The sequence below is a fragment of the Eleutherodactylus coqui genome, chromosome 9 (genome assembly GCF_035609145.1).
Source record: "Eleutherodactylus coqui strain aEleCoq1 chromosome 9, aEleCoq1.hap1, whole genome shotgun sequence".
NCBI classification, from domain to species: Eukaryota; Metazoa; Chordata; class Amphibia; order Anura; family Eleutherodactylidae; genus Eleutherodactylus; species Eleutherodactylus coqui.
In genome coordinates, this window is record NC_089845.1 from 155,831,280 (window position 1) to 155,848,988 (window position 17,709).

Genomic DNA, 17,709 nt, shown 5'->3' on the forward strand with positions numbered 1-17,709 from the left:
CCCGCTGACATGAATAAAGAAGCAGCACACATGTGATCATCGCTTTGTTCATTCAGGGATGCTCCGGATCACCATTCTCGGGATCGCCCTTCTTGGTCCTTACCCTCAATGGTTAGTTACTTAGCGGCTTCTTAACCTACCACTCTTCTCCTCATCTGAGATGCCTGGAGGTAATAATGGAGTAAATCTCCTCTGGTGGTCTATCTGACTGAGGCCGGTTTCACACGGCTGAGAAAATTGCGCAAAATTTGTGTGTTGCTGATCGCCCATACAGTTAGGGCCAGAAATATTTGGACAGTAACACAATTTTCGCGAGTTGGGCTCTGCATGCCACCGCATTGGATTTGAAATGAAGCCTCTACAACAGAATTCAAGTGCAGATTGTAACGTTTAATTTAAAGGGTTGAGCAAAAATATTTGATAGAAAATGTAGGAATTGTACACATTTCTTTACAAACACTCCACATTTTAGGAGCTCAAAAGTAATTGGACAAATAAACGTAACCCAAACAAAATATTTTTTTTTTCAATATTTTGTTGCGAATCCTTTGGAGGCAATCACTGCCTTAAGTCTGGAACCCATGGACATCACCAAACGCTGGGTTTCCTCCTTCTTAATGCTTTGCCAGGCCTTTACAGCCGCAGCCTTCAGGTCTTGCTTGTTTGTGGGTCTTTCCGTCTGAAGTCTGGATTTGAGCAAGTGAAATGCATGCTCAATTGGGTTAAGATCTGGTGATTGACTTGGCCATTGCAGAATGTTCCACTTTTTTGCTCTCATGAACTCTTGGGTAGCTTTGGCTGTATGCTTGGGGTCATTGTCCATCTGTACTGTGAAGCGCCGTCCGATCAACTTTGCAGCATTTGGCTGAATCTGGGCTGAAAGTATATCCCGGTACACTTCAGAATTCATCCGGCTACTCTTGTCTGCTGTTATGTCATCAATAAACACAAGTGACCCAGTGCCATTGAAAGCCATGCATGCCCATGCCATCACGTTGCCTCCACCATGTTTTACAGAGGATGTGGTGTGCCTTGGATCATGTGCCGTTCCCTTTCTTCTCCAAACTTTTTTCTTCCCATCATTCTGGTACAGGTTGATCTTTGTCTCATCTGTCCATAGAATACTTTTCCAGAACTGGGCTGGCTTCTTGAGGTGTTGTTCGGCAAATTTAACTCTGGCCTGTCTATTTTTGGAATTGATGAATGGTTTGCATCTAGATGTGAACCCTTTGTATTTACTTTCATGGAGTCTTCTCTTTACTGTTGACTTAGAGACAGATACACCTACTTCCCTGAGAGTGTTCTAGACTTCAGTTGATGTTGTGAACGGGTTCTTCTTCACCAAAGAAAGTATGCGGCGATCATCCTCCACCGTTGTCTTCCGTGGACGCCCAGGCCTTTTTGAGTTCCCAAGCTCACCAGTGAATTCCTTTTTTCTCAGAATGTACCCGACTGTTGATTTTGCTACTCCAAGCATGTCTGCTATTTCTCTGATGGATTTTTTCTTTTTTTTCAGCCTCAGGGTGTTCTGCTTCACCTCAATTGAGAGTTCCTTTGACCGCATGTTGTCTGGTCACAGCAACAGCTTCCAAATCCAAAACCACACACCTGGAATCAACCCCAGACCTTTTAACTACTTAATTGATTACAGGTTAACGAGGGAGACGCCTTCTGAGTTAATTGCAGCCCTTAGATTCCATTGTCCAATTACTTTTGGTCCCTTGAAAAAGAGGAAGCTATGCATTACAGAGGTATGATTCCTAAACCCTTTCTCCGATTTGGATGTGGAAACTCTCATATTGCAGCTGGGAGTGTGCACTTTCAGCCCATATTATATATAAAATTGTATTTCTGAACATGTTTTTGTAAACAGCTAAAATAACAAAACTTGTGTCACTGTCCAAATATTTCTGGCCCTAACTGTATGTCCTCAATGCTGCGATTCTGCTGTTCCCTGCCGAACTTTGCTTAAACAGCTGCAGCATTGATGTGCTTGTTGCACCCACATATTCAGCAATATATGGCATGGGACAGCTGCGCAAGTGATTGGCTGCAATGGTCATAGAGGTATACGGCATGCTTTCGCTGAAGCCAAGTAAACGAAGATCGTCAGGGAGTGTCGGAGGGTTTAACAGGTTCTTTTACTATTTTATTACACCCAATTTTTTGGTAATGTTCCAATTTCTGTTGCCCCGTGCTGATAGGATTTCAGAATTTGGCACAAGCAGCATGAATCGATGACCCCTTCCTGTCAGCTGGTCAGAACATGTTAGCACCTACAACTAATGTGCAGCAACTAGAAGAAGCGTGTTGTCCGCAGGGGCCGGTATTCCTGCAGAATGATTTCATCACCTAGTGGAATCTACACTGCAAAGAGTTGTTGCAGTTCTGGAGGTTGAAGGAGGTCCAACACGCTACTAGATGGGGGGGCTCCAATAAAGGGGCCTTCAGTGTAGGTAAATAACCGTATACTTACCAAGCCTAGGATGGGCTAGGCACAGGGTCTGCAGTCTCCCAAGGGCCCACATATACCTAGAGCCAGCAATCTACATGGTAACAGCTAGTGTTGGGTGAACCGATACAGTCGAACCCTGTTTCAGATTGAACTTTGCTAAAAGATTAGTTCGTTGTAAACCCGAACCTGAACCTTGGGTGCTTCATCTCAACTGACCCTGCTAAAATTCTTCTTTTTCAGCTTCTTCTTCCTTCCTCCTCTATTTCCTTGTTCTTATTTTTATCTCTTATTTTTTTCCTTCTTTTCTACTTCATTCTTCCTCTTCTTCATTCTTCTCCTTGTTAATTAGAACCACCGGAGCCGGAGTTCAGGGAACATAGCCGAAGGCAGACATGACCGGGAAACGGGGAGTAAAGGGTTAATAGGATAGATTTTGCTAGAAGGGGGAGGGGGAGTTAGTGGAAGGCTAGGAAGAAAGGGGGGGAGGAGTTAGTCTGGGTGGGGTAGACTCACTTCAAGCAAGACAGCGAAGAGTCCCACCCGCCCGGAAGATGTGGGGGGGGGGGGGGGGCATTTGTCATAGCAGCTTGTGGGGGAGGGGTCCCTTGGAGCCAGTAAAAGGGGAGTAGGGGGGTAGCAGGGGCTGGATAGCTTCCTTCCCCTCTTTGATGTGGTTTATTTAGGACTGTCGCCTCTGGTTAACGCAGGACGGGCCCTGCTGAGTTGGTGGGTATGGTTAGCCAAGTTATGACTAGCCGGCCTCCGGGTCCGGTATAGGCGACCTGGGGCGAGGGGATGAGTGGTGGGCCCTTGAGTCTGTCGTCTGGCAGCGGGGGCAAGTGGTAGGAAAATAGTGTCGCCCGAGTCCGAAGTGCGACCGGCGACAGGTACAACTATTTTCCGGTGGTTATTGGTGAGGCGGCAGTTAGTTTTAGGGTTAGGGCTCCAGGGATCTCTCTCAGGGTTTAGTTCAGAGGGGGTTAAATTGTCATGATATGTTAATGTTGTTTGTAAATAAACATGGCTGCTGTGGCCATAATTAATCCAAGTTACTGTGTTGGTAGTTATTGGAAGGAATGGGTAAAAGGGGTGGGGGGTAGTCAGGTCACAGTGGCAATGACTCCGTAATGCCCAGGTCATGTCTCTTTCATTCTTCCTTCTTTTTCGTTCTTCCTCCTTCTTTTATTCCTTTCTTTTTCTTCATCTTCTGCTTTTTCCCTTTTCTTCTTACTTTTCCTTCTGTTCCCTTCTTCATTTATCGTCTTTTTCTGTCATCTTTTTTTCTTCTTCTATTTTTTTCTTCTTCATTCTTCTTTTGTTTTTCTTCTTTTTAATTGATGTGGTGCATTATATACACTGGTAGGTAACTAATCATGTTATACAGGGCTTTTATGGCTCTTAGTCCGGCTTCACACAAGCATTACACACATTTAGGCATGTATTTGTATCTATATGCATGTTCTACTGTGCTTTTTATACATGCAAATTGTGTGCCTTTGCATGCAAAAAACAAACAATCGTGTTACAATTCATTGAAATGGGCAATTAGTGTAATTAGTGCAACATGTACTCTTCGCTACGCAAATACACAGGAAAATAGAGCAGTTGCATACTTTTTTGGTGTACAAAATATGCTTATGTGAATACAGATTTTTCAAATATAATATGCTGCGCAAATACGTTCACGTGAATCCGGCCTTAGACAGTGTTATACGACGGTTTTAGGGGTATTGGTGAAGTTCGAACTAAGTTGAACCGAACCAAACTTTTTGCCCAAAGTCGGCAAGCCAGCCAAACTGAACTTTTCAAAGGTTCACTCAGCACTAATAATGATTGGTAAATGACCTGGCTATTATAAATAATAAATTAATCATCTTTATTTGTATAGCGCCAACTTATTCCGCAGCGCATGTGCCACAACACCCAATCGCGGCAACAACCAATGGCACGTGTGTTACCGACGGCTATGTTCTCGTTTTCAGACTCCCTACTGTATGGCCACCAGCCTCCAGAGAGTCCGCTTCTTCCTTGTCTATGAGACAAGGGATTGGGTCATTTTATAGCATTGGAAGCCCCTCAATATCACCCCCATACAGGATCTGAGTCTTGCTCCCAACGGGGTTTCCATCTCCCTTCCTACTTTCGGCATGTATGCAAGGAGCCGGGGACCCAATTCCCGTGAGGCTAGTTAAATTTGTTCTTGGCACAATGGAGGAAACTGCAACACAATAAACTAATAATAGAAGGAAATGTGACATAAACATAGTATCACATAAAACGTTACGAGCTGTGACTAAGGGCCACGTCTGGTTGTAGCTCTATGAACGTGAGAGGCGTCTCCCGCGATCAGCGCCATGATAAGACCACATCCCTCCATCAGACAAGGAGTGGACTGCGTGAATCGCTCATTTGATAATGTGATAATTAAATGACACTCCTCAGATATTGGTAATTATGTCGTGAAACTTTCGCCACAGATGGTTAACATCATGATAAATATCAGCTTTTGGTACATTTATGTTAATAAGATGGAAGAGAAGGACTATATATACGGGAAGTGCCGTGTGCTCCTTGTATTCACTCCATCCAGAGACATCAAGATGAAGGGATTTCTGATATGTCTGGTGGTTGCCGTCCTCTGCGTGGACACCATGGGTAAGACATTTACCGCCCGTCAGGCCTCATATAGCAGCTCTGTGCATCTACGCTTGCTGAAATTAATAACACTATACTCCAGAGCTGCATTCATAATTCTGCTACTTACCACTTTGGGCTCTTTTGCATTGTTGTATTTTGTCCGTGAAAAACGCACCATTTTCCCTGCATAGGTGCGTTTTTGGTGCGTTTTTGCCTTTTTTATGTCTTTGTTGCATCTGTTTGTTGTCCGTTTTCCACGTGCACAAGAAAAAAAATGCAATAAGGCCAAGTCATGTGACAGCTCACAGAAAAGGAGGGCGTGCAAAAAAAGACCCAGTGAACACAGATGCTAATGCACGTTCACACTGGTCGCTTTATGCACCCATAGACTTTAAGTAGTCAGAAGGGTTGTTGATCGGAGGATCTTCCAACTGATTGACTTGGAGTCAAGAAGGAGCCTCCTGTGAAGAGTATTGATCCAGGGATTAATCTGACTGCCATTATGGAGTCGGGAAGGGATTCCCCCCCCTTCCAGATGGCGTAATTAGCTTCTGCCTTATTGTGTTTTCTTTGCCTTCCTCTGGATCAACATGGGGGGGGGGGGCATGGGAGGAGGAAACAGGCTGAACTGGATGGACATTGTCTTCTTTTTTGGCCTAGCACATTAAGTTACTATGACTTTGGTGCGTGATTGGAATATACTTTTATATTTCATGGTCTTCAATACAGAATCAAGGCAGTGCAGCATAAAAATCAAGTACAGTAATGTATTCATTACAGCAGTCCTGCTGCTTTCCAATGAGGGGGATTTGTTGGGATTTACACTGATCCCAGCCTGTACCATACTCCAGCTACATCCAGAGCTGCATTCACAATTATGCAAAAATAAAATGGACCCTAAAAAGTTAAACTATTGATGCCCTACCCTTTGGACATAAATAGTAGATCAGGAGAGGTCTGCTATCTGGGACCCCCAACGATTAGCTGTTTGCTGGGTTAGTGCACTTGTGCACTGAGACAATTTCTGCAGAAAGCAGACAGCTCCATTCTCACTGTAGTGGCCAGGCTTGGTATTACAAACAAAATTCCCATTTACTTCAATGCCTGCAATACCAAGCCTGACCATTGCAGTTAGAACAGAGCTGTCTGCTTCCTGCAGAAATCAACTCAGTGCACAAGTGTGCCAGCCCAGCGAACAGCTGATCAGCAGTGATCACCATCATCTACTATTGATGACCTATCCAAAGGATAAACCATCAAGAGTTCACAGCTGGACAATCCCTTTAAAAGGGTTTTACTAATCGCAGGGAATGCTTTTAATATGAGAGCCGCTGCTCCTCAGACCCCAGCTCAAGAAAGCAGTTGCTTCTTCTGGGGAAATTTGCCATTGCGGGCTTATTTACCCTGCAGCCACTACAGGGCAAGTGTAGTATTACATGCGGCCATTGAAATGACTGGAATTCTGGTCCTCCAGTGCTAGCGCTGGCTCTCTGCTGCGGCCCATAGATCGGAGATCAATGGGTTTTCAAAGGCCATCTTCTTCTGCTAAGTTATAAAAGACTTTTGCATAATTGGGCAGATTTGCAGTGCAGGGGCGCGGGAAAGATGGATGACAGCCTATGCTGGAGCTAATCATGGCTCTCCTGCTACGCGGCACACAGACAGTTAATACTAGAATGTATATAACTTGTTGTTTAACGCTTCATCATCGGGCTGACGCAACCTCAGAGGTGCGACGAGTAATTGTGAGGTTACACAACACCTGCCTTTGATTTTATGACAGTGGTAGTATGCTGGAAGATTCCCTCCGGGCAAGGAGGGGTTAAGGATGCGTCACCCTTCATTATAAAACCTCTAGTGTTGTAATCATTGGACGTCATTAAATATAGAGATCAGAAGCGAAGCGGCGCGATTGTAGTGAGAGGCCGCGGTAAAGACGCTGCGGTACCGCGACTGAAGGGTTGTAACGCAGGTGGGGTACGGTGACTGAAGGGTGCCAGAGGGGGGGGGATAAAACGGGCACAGTAGTCATTTCCAAAATTCCGCCCAGCGTGCAGCTTTTGCGTTGATTCTTTAAGGGAGCTTTCATGGTGGCGGAATTGGCGCACAATATGCGTATCAAGATCCCGTAAATTCCACAGCAAATTCTGTGGCCTCCATGATGATTGTGATGCAGAAATTCAAATGGCTTCAATTCTGCATCAAAATCCACACATGCTGGTTGGGGAGCGGAATGTAAGCCACATCTTACGGTGCGGAGTGTAAAAGTGCCCCCAGATGGACGGCTTCCTACCCTGTTTCCCTGAAAATAAGACATACCCTCAAAATAAGACATAGCATGATTTTCCAGAATTTTTGAGGATGCAAAATGATTTTTCAGGCTTTTTGAGGATGCTTGAAATATAAGCCCTACTCCAAAATTAAGCCCTGCTAACAGTTAATTTAAAAAAGTCAATTTAAATAGTGTCCTATACATGTAAAAATGTTAAACTTTTTTGAACAAAAATTAATATAAGACACTGTCTTATTTTTGGGGAAACACGGTATATGACCTCTGACTATATGACGCTTCAGGCACTGCTGAACTGCAAAGCAATTACCGTATATACTCTAGTATCAGCCGACCCGAGTATAAGCCGAGACAATAAGTTTCACCACTATAAACTGGTAAAACTTTTTGACTTGAGTATAAGCCGTGCTATACTCGGGTATATACTGGGTTAAAAAAAACCCTCCATACTCACCTCCCAGAAGGCGTCTGTGTGACAAACCGCTTTAATTCTCCCCGCTGTAATCCCGCGCCGTTCTCTCTGCTTGGCTCTGTCAGCGCTGTGTAAGTAAGCGATGGGATTGGATTGAGCGCCAGCCAATCACAGCTAGCGCTCAATCCAATCACAGCGCTCATTTATACAGCACTGACTGCAGGGGATTTGAAAGCTGAGCAGGAAGATGACAGCTGGGAGAATTCTAAAGCAGCTTGATTGGCTGTGAATGATCGAGCACTGGCTGTGATTGGCTGACGCTTGATCCAATCACAGCTCTTACTTACACAGCACTAACGGCGGAGGATGACAGAGCCAAGCAAAGAGGACGGCGGTGGATGACAGCAGCCTGCCGCACCGGCGCCGGAGACACAGACTCCGGCTGGGAGGAGAGTATAGAGGTTTTTTTAAGCCTTCCCTGAGTCGAGTATAAGCAGAGGGGTTTTTTTTCAGCACAAAAAAGTGTGCTGAAAAACTAGGCTTATACTGGAGTATATACAGTACATCCAGTAAATAGGGAAGGGAATCAGGAAAACATGGCTGGCAGAAACAGCACCACACCGATCCACAGGTTGTGTCTGGTGTTGCATCTCAGATCCACTGAAGTGAAAAGTACTGAGCTGCAGAGCCAGACACAACCTGCGGACAGATGTGCTGCTGTTTTTGGAAGAAAGCTGCCACATTTTGCTTACCCTTGAGACCCCTGTAAGCACCGACAACTAACCCCCTTCAGATCCCAGCACTTTATCGTATGAGGGAGGAGTTTTAAAGCATAACTCCACCCCCTAATACTATACCATAGGTTGTATCTATATATGTTGTTCATTGTAAATCCTTTGCTTTTCCTAACTTACACTATCTCAGCTTGCATGATACTCCAGTCACATTCAGAGCTGCACTCATAATTCTCCTGTTACATTTTATTTTATACTGCAATCACATCCAGAGCTGCATTCCTCATTCTGCTAGAACTTTCCTATTATACTCCTGTTACATCCAGAGCTGTATTCCCAATTCTGCCATTGTTTTTCGTATTATACTCTTGTCACATTCAGAGCCGTGTTCACAGTTCTACCATTACATTTCTTATTATACTCCATTCACATCCAGAGCTGCATTAATAATTCTGCTATTACTTATTGCACTATATTTCAGTCATATCCGGAGCTGCATTCCCAATTCAACTGTTGCTTTACATTTTATACTCTGGTCCCAGCCAGAGCTGCATTTACAATCCTGCATAACAGCCTAAACCCCTCAGCTAACATATACCTCTAGCAGTGTGCACTGAACTACTACTAGATAGTGTAAACCTGCTACAGAGTATCACAAGAGGGCATGTTGTGCATATACTGAACCAGCAGGGGGCAGCAATGAGATTCAAAGATCTCCAGCCTACGTGTTAGGTGAGAATGAGCAAAATTGTGAATGCAGCTCTGGATATGATTGCCCATGATGTGACCAGATTAGAATGAGATACGTTTCATTAACCTCTCCCTCACCAGACAGGGATGCAGTCACCTTGCTGATGACTCATCTTTTTCTTGGCTCAGTGATCTGGATTATATCGGCTTCGCCAGAAGAAGGAGAGAACCTCAATGCTACGACATCTGGAAGTGTGGTGGGGTCACCGGCACCCGTGCTGCCAATGTGCACCGGCACCCGTGCTGCCAATGTGCTGCAACACCATCAGACCTCATTAACCATATGCACAGCAGTCTGATGCCACTGACCATCACCCACTATCATAAGCAGTGCCAGCCTTAAGCTAGGTGGCATCCTGTGCCTAATTTTCTTTGGCCCCTTCCCCTCTATAAGAAAAAAATAATATATATTACATTTATAGGCTGTATTGCCTGTATTCAGCGTGTGCAGAAAGCAACAGAATAGCAGCGTACCCACAACAGAACAGCTCACTGAATAAATACTGTACAGAACCAGGCTCATAAAATCAATACAGCACCAGAACCAAGCTTATAAGAGAAATACAGCACTAGAATCAAGTTCTATTCATAAATGCAATACTACGGTAGAAGTAAGCTCAGTACATAAATACAGCACCCCAACCAAACACTGTACATAGATATAATATCATATGCTTATAGCATAAATACAGTAGAACCAAACTCAGGGAAGGGACTATTCTGCAGGTAATTTGTTTATTACCCCCTGGCAAGCTGGGTACTCATTTTACCTACCCTGGAAGGATGATAGGCCAAGTCAACCATGAGCCAGGTACATGAGCCATGCGGGGATTGAACCCACAACCAGGTTGTGAGCAAGAGCTTAACACACAAGGCTCATATATACAGCACGAGAACCAAGTTCATGACATACATACAGTACATATTTACAGCACGAGAACCAAGCTCATCACATAGATACAACACCAGAACCAAGTTCAATACATAGATGCAATACTGCTGTAGAATCAAGCTCAGTACATAAATACAGCACCAAAACCAAGCTCATCACATAGATACAAAACGAAGCTTATTACATGGATACAACACTAGAACCAAGCTCATAACATAAATGCAGCACCAGACCCAGTTCAGTACATAAATGTAATACCAGAACAAAGAAAAGTACATAGATACAATACCATAGCCTCATAGCATAAACACAAAACCAGAACCAAGCTCAGTACACAGCTACAGAATCAGAACCAAACTCATAACATATATAGCACCAGAAACAAGTTCAGTACATAAATACAGCAACAGAACCAAGCTCCTAACATAACTACAGCTTCAGAGCCAACCAGTTCATAAATACAGCATTAACCAACTTTAGCATATAGATACAATACCAGAACCAAGATCACAACATAGATACAACCGCAGAACTAAGCTCATAACATAAATAGCAGAACTAAGCGACTATGTTGTACGATCATCGATGGGCTGATAACCGTAGCTAAGAATACCAGACAGGAAGAGACAGAGCCAGGAGGAGGATTCATGCAGCCACACAGACGAAGAAGGTCATCAGGCCCAGACGACCTAGATCTACGTTTGCCTAGTGCCCCCCCCCCCCCCCTACAAGCTGGTGAGCAGCGCCCTGTGTGACCGCATGGGCCGCGCATAACTAAGACTTGCCATGATCATGAGAATACCCAGATCCCTGCAAACCCGGCATACAAAGAAGGTGCCAGATGTTCTAATGCCATGAGACAACCTCAGGTAGGCTGCCTCCCCATGATGTCAGTATGGTGGTTAGTGCCAGTCCTGGTACCAGTCCTCTGAGGCTGCATACCGGCTGCAATTTCAACCCTTTCTTTCATATGAGAGCAGCTGGGTTGGGTTAATCACACGCTGAGGACTTCTCAGCCTCGTGGACAGGTTGAGGGGTTCATGCTGAGGAGATGTCATGCTTGGTCCTCTGTTGCATATATCTACACACGCCTCATTAATGGCCGCCTCTCCTCTCCTTCTACAGCTCAGCCCCTGTACTGCTACAATTGTGGAGAAGAGAACGAGAATGAAAACTGCCCGATAAAAGCGTGCGAACAGTCGCAACATGGCTGCACGTACAACCTAAAACCTGCAGGTGAGTGACCGGGTCATGTCCTGACTAACACCAACATACACAGAAAAATGGATAAAAGTATAAATATACACCTTTATTAACCCCTTCAGGCCAAGACATTAAGAATTTCTTTATTTTCAGTTTTTCCTCTCCGCCTTCCAAAAGCCATCACTTTTTAATGCTCCAATCACATAGCGATATGAGGGCTTGTTATATGCCGTGTGAGGTGTATTTTTTAATGGTACCATTTAATGTACCGTATAATGTACAGAAAAACTTTTAAAAAAATTTAAGTGGGGGAGAAATTTTTTAAAAATGCTACTATACTATATACTGTAATACCTTCAGTAGGCTCCACACTGCCATACTCACCCATCGGCACCACTGATTGCATTGCAGGGAATGCCGATGGGTCCCGCCCCCCCCCCCCCGCCCCCGTTGACCGTTTAGACGCACGGTCAGTTTTGACCGCAATAACAATTAACTGCCGCGTTCAGAGCCAAGTGTGATTTGAGCAGTTACCAGCAGCGGTCAGCTCTCAGAAGCCACCGCTGAGTATGGACTGGACACCACTCTTGAGCCTGCTCCATATACCCTTCATGGCCGCTCCAAGGTAAATTTACCATCGGCAGTCATGAAGGGATTAATTAATTATACTTAAAAGCAATAAAAATGTGGTGTCAGAGCCAAGATGACTCGAACACCTTCATGGTTTGATTACATCCATATAGTAGATAGCGCACAAGGAATGCACAGTACCATGAAATCCAACAGAAGACTCCATAAATACATCCAAGTATGCTACATTAAAAAATAACCCTTATATAAGCCATGAGGCGTCTCGGTCCGAAGCACATTGTGCATTAAGCTTAATCTATGGGCAACAGCATCAATATAAATGAGTACAAACCAATCGGGGCAAAACCCACCTGAACTCATCATCACAATTACTTCTACCCATGCTTTCTTGATAATGGCATCAGTAGTGACAACCGCCACAAAACTGAAGCCCATGTATAGCAGCAACGTCATCATGTGGTAGTGTGTCGTGTCATCACTGCAACCCACCCTGTACCACCTTCCAGAGGAATTATTTTCTATATGCCTCATAGTTGGGGTAAATATTGAATTTCCCTTAGACCATGACATCCACAGATGGCTCAGAGGTGTAAAATAAAGGTGTCTTTAGGATTATTATAACATTCGATGCCTGATCTAAAGACAGAGGGCACCCTTCAAGGTCGATTTTTTTTTTATGGTCTTGGATTGAGACCATAATGCCCGCATTGAACCCCAAGCGATCCTTCCATGAGCTTAATCTGACCCCAACCAATCCTACCATGACCTCAACCAATCCTACCATGACCTCAACCAATTCCATGACCCCAACCAATCCTACCTAGGGCAAGTCTGCCCCCAGAGGCATTACTAGAAGCTGTTTAGACCCAATGCAAAATCTATAACAGGGCCACCAACTTTAATGCACCCTTGGGCTCCAGGGCCTGGGTGTGACTACACCCTCTGCACCCACAATAGGTATGCTCATCACTCACACCCAATTACAGGCCCAGTTTACAACCCCAATTTCAAAAAAGTTGGGCCGCTGTGTAAAATGTAAATAAATTTTAAGAAAAAAAGAATGTAATGATTTTAAAATTTCATATAACCATATTTTATTCACAACAGAACATAGAACACATATCAGAAGGGGAAAGGGAGATATTTCTCCATATCATTTTTTTAATGAACTCATTTGCAAATTGATGGCAGCAACACGTCTCACAAAAGTTGGGACAGGGTTAACAAAAGGCTGGAAAAGTAACTGGTATTGATGAAAAACAGCTTAAGGGTCAATTTTCTACTAAGTCATATGACTGCGTATAAAAAGAGCAAGTTAGAGAGGCAGAGTCTCTCAGAAGCAAAGGTGGTCAGAGGTTCAACAATCTGTGAAAAACTGCACTTTAAGAAAAATGTTCATCAATGTAAAATTGTGAAGACTCTAAATATCCCACCATCTACAGCACATAATATTATCAAAAAATGTAGAGAATCTGGAGAAATTCATGTACACAAGGAACAAGGCCGAAGGTCAATATTGCATGCTTAAGATCTACGGGCTCTCAAGTGTGACTGCATTAAAAACAGGCATGATTCTGTAATGCAAATCACTGCATAGGCTCAGGAATACTTCCAGAAATCATTGTCTGTGAACACAGTTCACTGTGAGATCCACAAATGTAAGTTAAAGCTGTATCATATGAAGAAGAAGAAGCCATATATAACAACACAATCCAGAAACGCCAGCGTCTTCTCTGGGCCAAAGCACATTTAAAATGGAAAGGGGCAAAATGGAAAACTGTTCTGTGGTCAGATGAGTCAAAAAGAGAAATTCTTTTTAGAAACCAGTTGATGCCGTGTCCATCCAGCTTGTTATCAGCACAGAGTTCAAAAGCCTGCATCTCTGATGGTATGGGGTTGCATTAGTGCCTATGGCAGGGGCAGCTCACACATCCTGAAAGGTACTATCAATGCTGAGCAGTATATTGAGGTTATAGAACAACATATGCTCCATCCAATGCTAAACCACATACCACATCTATCATAGCAGCATGGCTTCCAGATGCTGAACTGGCCGCCTGCAGTCCAGACCCTTCACCAATAGAAAACATTTGGCACATTATAAAATAAGAAATCCAGCAAAGACGACCCCGGAGTGGATAGAAATAAATCTTGGTATTTGTATAGCGCCAACTGATTCCGCAGCGCTTTCAGGTAATTATTACTTATTACCCCCCACCAAGCTGGGTTCTCATTTTACCGGCCTCGGAAGGATGGAAGGCTGAGCTGGCTACCTGAATCATGCGGGGATCGAACTTGCAGCCTTCAGGTCGTAGGCGAGAGCTTACACAACCCTACATTAGACAAGAATGGGACAACATTCCTTTCCCGAAACTCCAGCAATTGGTCTCCTCATTTACCCAACGTTTATAGACTGATGTAAAAAGAAGAGTGGATGCTACACAACGGTAGACACGCCCCTGGCCCAACTTTTGTGAGATGTGTTGGTGCCATCAGTTTCTAAATTAATTAATTTTTTTAGGAAAGGGAGAAATGCCTTCCTTCCACCTTTCTGATTTCTGTTCTATGTTCTACTGAGGGTAAAATATGGTTGTAGGAGGTTTCTAAATCAGTGTCAGATAATTAAATAAATGTTAAGAAAAAAATCATTCTTTTTTTCTTAACAATTATTTACATTTTACACAGCGTCCCAACTTTTTGGGAATTTGGGCTATATTTCAGGAGCCCAAAGTTTCTGAAAGGTTCAAAATTGTGTCAAGAATGGTTGTCGCTTTACTCAAAAATGTACAGCATGGCGGCAGTCGGTCATCAGTCTAGTGGACGGCTTCAGACATAGAGCTCCATCTCCAACATCTCAGGAGGTCTCCACAGTGTTGTACAATACCCTGACTGTTCAGTTCACCGCTAGTTAGACAGACATGCATAAACATATAAGGAACTTCCTAACTGCCAGATTCATTTGGCCACCATTTTCAAAAAGTTGAAAAATGTTCCAAAATTCCAGAATATGACTTCTCCTCTTGATTTGATTTTCAGATGGAAAAGAGGCACATTACAAAGACTGCACCACCAGCTGTGAAGGCAAGGATAAAAGTGAAGTATTCTGCTGCATGACCAACCTGTGTAACCACCATGAAGTCATTGCAGCTATCCTTGCGCATGATGCCAATAACTCCAACAGTAACAGCATTTCCTCCCCCAATAACTCCAATTCCTCCAATATTGTTAGTGGCACCACTGGCAACTCTGCTGCCACCAACAGCGGCTCAGTATCTAGCTTCAGTTCTTCTCCAGGTACTTCCATAACTAGCAGTAATAGCAATGGTGGTTCTCTCTTAGGCTCCTCCTCTACCAGCAACTCTGCAAACACCAACAGTGGTCCAGTATCTGGCTCCAGCTCTTCTACTCCCATAACTAGTAATAATAGCAATGGTGGTTCTCTCTTAGGCTCCTCCTCTACCAGCAACTCTGCCAACACCAACAGTGGTCCAGTATCTGGCTCCAGCTCTTCTACTCCCATAACTAGTAATAATAGCAATGGTGGTTCTCTCTTGAGCTCCTCCTCTACCAGCAACTCTGCCAACACAAACAGTGGTCCAGTATCTGGCTCCAGCTCTTCTACGTCCATAACTAACAGTAATAGCAATGGTGGTTCTCTCTTAGGCTCCTCCTCTACCAGCAACTCTGCCAACACCAACAGTGGCCCAGTATCTGGCCCCAGCTCTTCTACTTCCATAACTAATAATAACAGCAATGGTGGCTCTCTCTTAGGCTCCTCCTCTACCAGTAACTCTGCCAACACCAACGGTGGTCCAGTATCTGGCTCCAGCTCTTCTACTTCCATGACTAGTAATAACAGCAATGGTGGTTCTCTCTTAGGCTCCTCCTCTACCAGTAACTCTGCCAACACCAACAGCAGTCCAGTATCTGGCTCCAGCTCTTCAACTTCCATAACTAGTAATAACAGCAATGCTGGTTCTCTCCTAGGCTCCTCCTCTACCAGCAACTCTGCCAACACCAACAGTGGTCCAGTGTCTAGCTCCAGCTCTTCTACTTCCACTAGTAGTAATAACAGCAATGGTGGTTCTTTCTTAGGCTCCTCCTCCACCATTCACTCTACCAACACTAACAGCGGTCCAGCATCCGGCTCCAGTTCTTCAACTTCCACAAGTAGTAATAACAGCAATGGCGGTTCTTTCTTAGACCCCTCTGCCACCATTCACTCTACTGACACCAACAGTGGTCCAGTATCTGGCTCCAGCTCTTCTACTTCCATAGCTAACAATAACAGTAATGGTGGTTCTTCCGTGGGCTCCTCCTCTATCTTGCATGCTATTAGTGGATCTTCCAATCATGGTCATAGTTCCTCCCATTCAAAAATCAAAGATCCTTCAATTAAGACAAGTGGATAACTGTGAATGTATCCAGAGGCAAAGCTTGAAGCTCCTGGGCCCCGGAATATAAAACCGCATTATCTAACCACTGATGATGTCACCTTCTACCTTGTATGTCATGAACTCTATGTGGTTTGGAATCTACAACTTCTAGCATGCGCTCACAGGCACAAGCGTGCTGGGAGTTGCATTTTGGCAACAGCCGGAGAGCCTCATGTTGGAGACCAGAGCTAAATGTGAAGTTTGTAGTATTTATTTATGTAGTTGATGACATCTTAGAGCAATTAGCCTGATGGGCCTGTGGGTTACGAAGCTTCGGGAGCTTAAGGGGGCTGTCCAGGTGTAAGCCATCAATAGTAAATCGTCAGAAGCCTTCCACTCATGACCTCTCTTATCAGCAGTTTACTGGTCCGATGCGCACATCTACTCGGAACTGGTTTCTGCTGGCAGCAGACAGGTCTGTTACTGCTGCAGTGGACGGGCTTGGTATTACAGACAAAGTTCCTATTGAAATGAATGAGTACTTTACCTGTAATACCAATCCTGACCACTACGGTGGAAACAGAGCTGTTTGCTTCCTACAGAAATCAGCTCACTGCATGAGTGCAGCAGGCCAGCTGATCAAAGTAGCTCCTGGACGTTGGACCACCGCCGATAGGCCATCAATACTTTACAACTGGACAACCCCTTTAAGGTGTAACTGCAACCCCTGCTATGCCACTGAGTGTAAATCCTTATAACTCTACCCTGTTACTGTTCTGTGAAATTCTCAATATTTTTATATATTTTTCGTTGTGTCAACGTCATTCACATATTGGCTAATAGCTCGTATGAAGGATTTTAGAATTCTGCTTGCAGGGTTCGATGGGCTGTATTGAGACAATACAATCTTTGGCGCAGCCCGCTATAGTAGCGACATCTACTTAGGACATTTTGTGCTTAGGAGTCATTGCCTACTGTAATTATTTTGCTATTGCAGTGTGGTATTATACATGCGGTATAATTGTATTTTACTGACATTTACTGATTCATTGCAATGTATGAATGTTTCACAGCTGCTCATCTTCAGCATGCAATAAACGTATTAGACTCTCTACGATGTAACGTTGTTGGACGGTTTCCTTTCATGCCGTGGGGCAATGCTCATAACAAGAAAAAACGGCATTTTGAGAACAGAATTGCAAACACCAGATTATAAAGTCATCTGGGACAAAAATATCCTTAACATCACAAAATATTTGTTGCACTCATAAACCAGGCAACATTAACAAAGAGATTCCAAAATTTCGAGGGAAAAGGGGAGCGTTTAACTCTCTCCTGTATGATTTACTGTTTAGGTCATTGTGTGGGC

At 44.0% G+C, this 17,709-nt stretch overlaps 1 protein-coding gene across 1 annotated transcript; it reads left to right on the forward strand.

Moving 5' to 3' along the window:
* Nucleotides 1–4,989: 4,989 nt before the first annotated feature.
* LOC136578576 (protein rtoA-like) lies at nt 4,990–17,452 on the forward strand. Its single transcript, XM_066578718.1, has 3 exons — nt 4,990–5,110; nt 11,296–11,406; nt 15,001–17,452. Exons 1-3 carry the CDS (start codon nt 5,056–5,058, stop codon nt 16,374–16,376), a joined length of 1,542 nt encoding a protein of 513 aa, XP_066434815.1. The 5' UTR covers nt 4,990–5,055; the 3' UTR covers nt 16,377–17,452.
* Nucleotides 17,453–17,709: the final 257 nt, after the last annotated feature.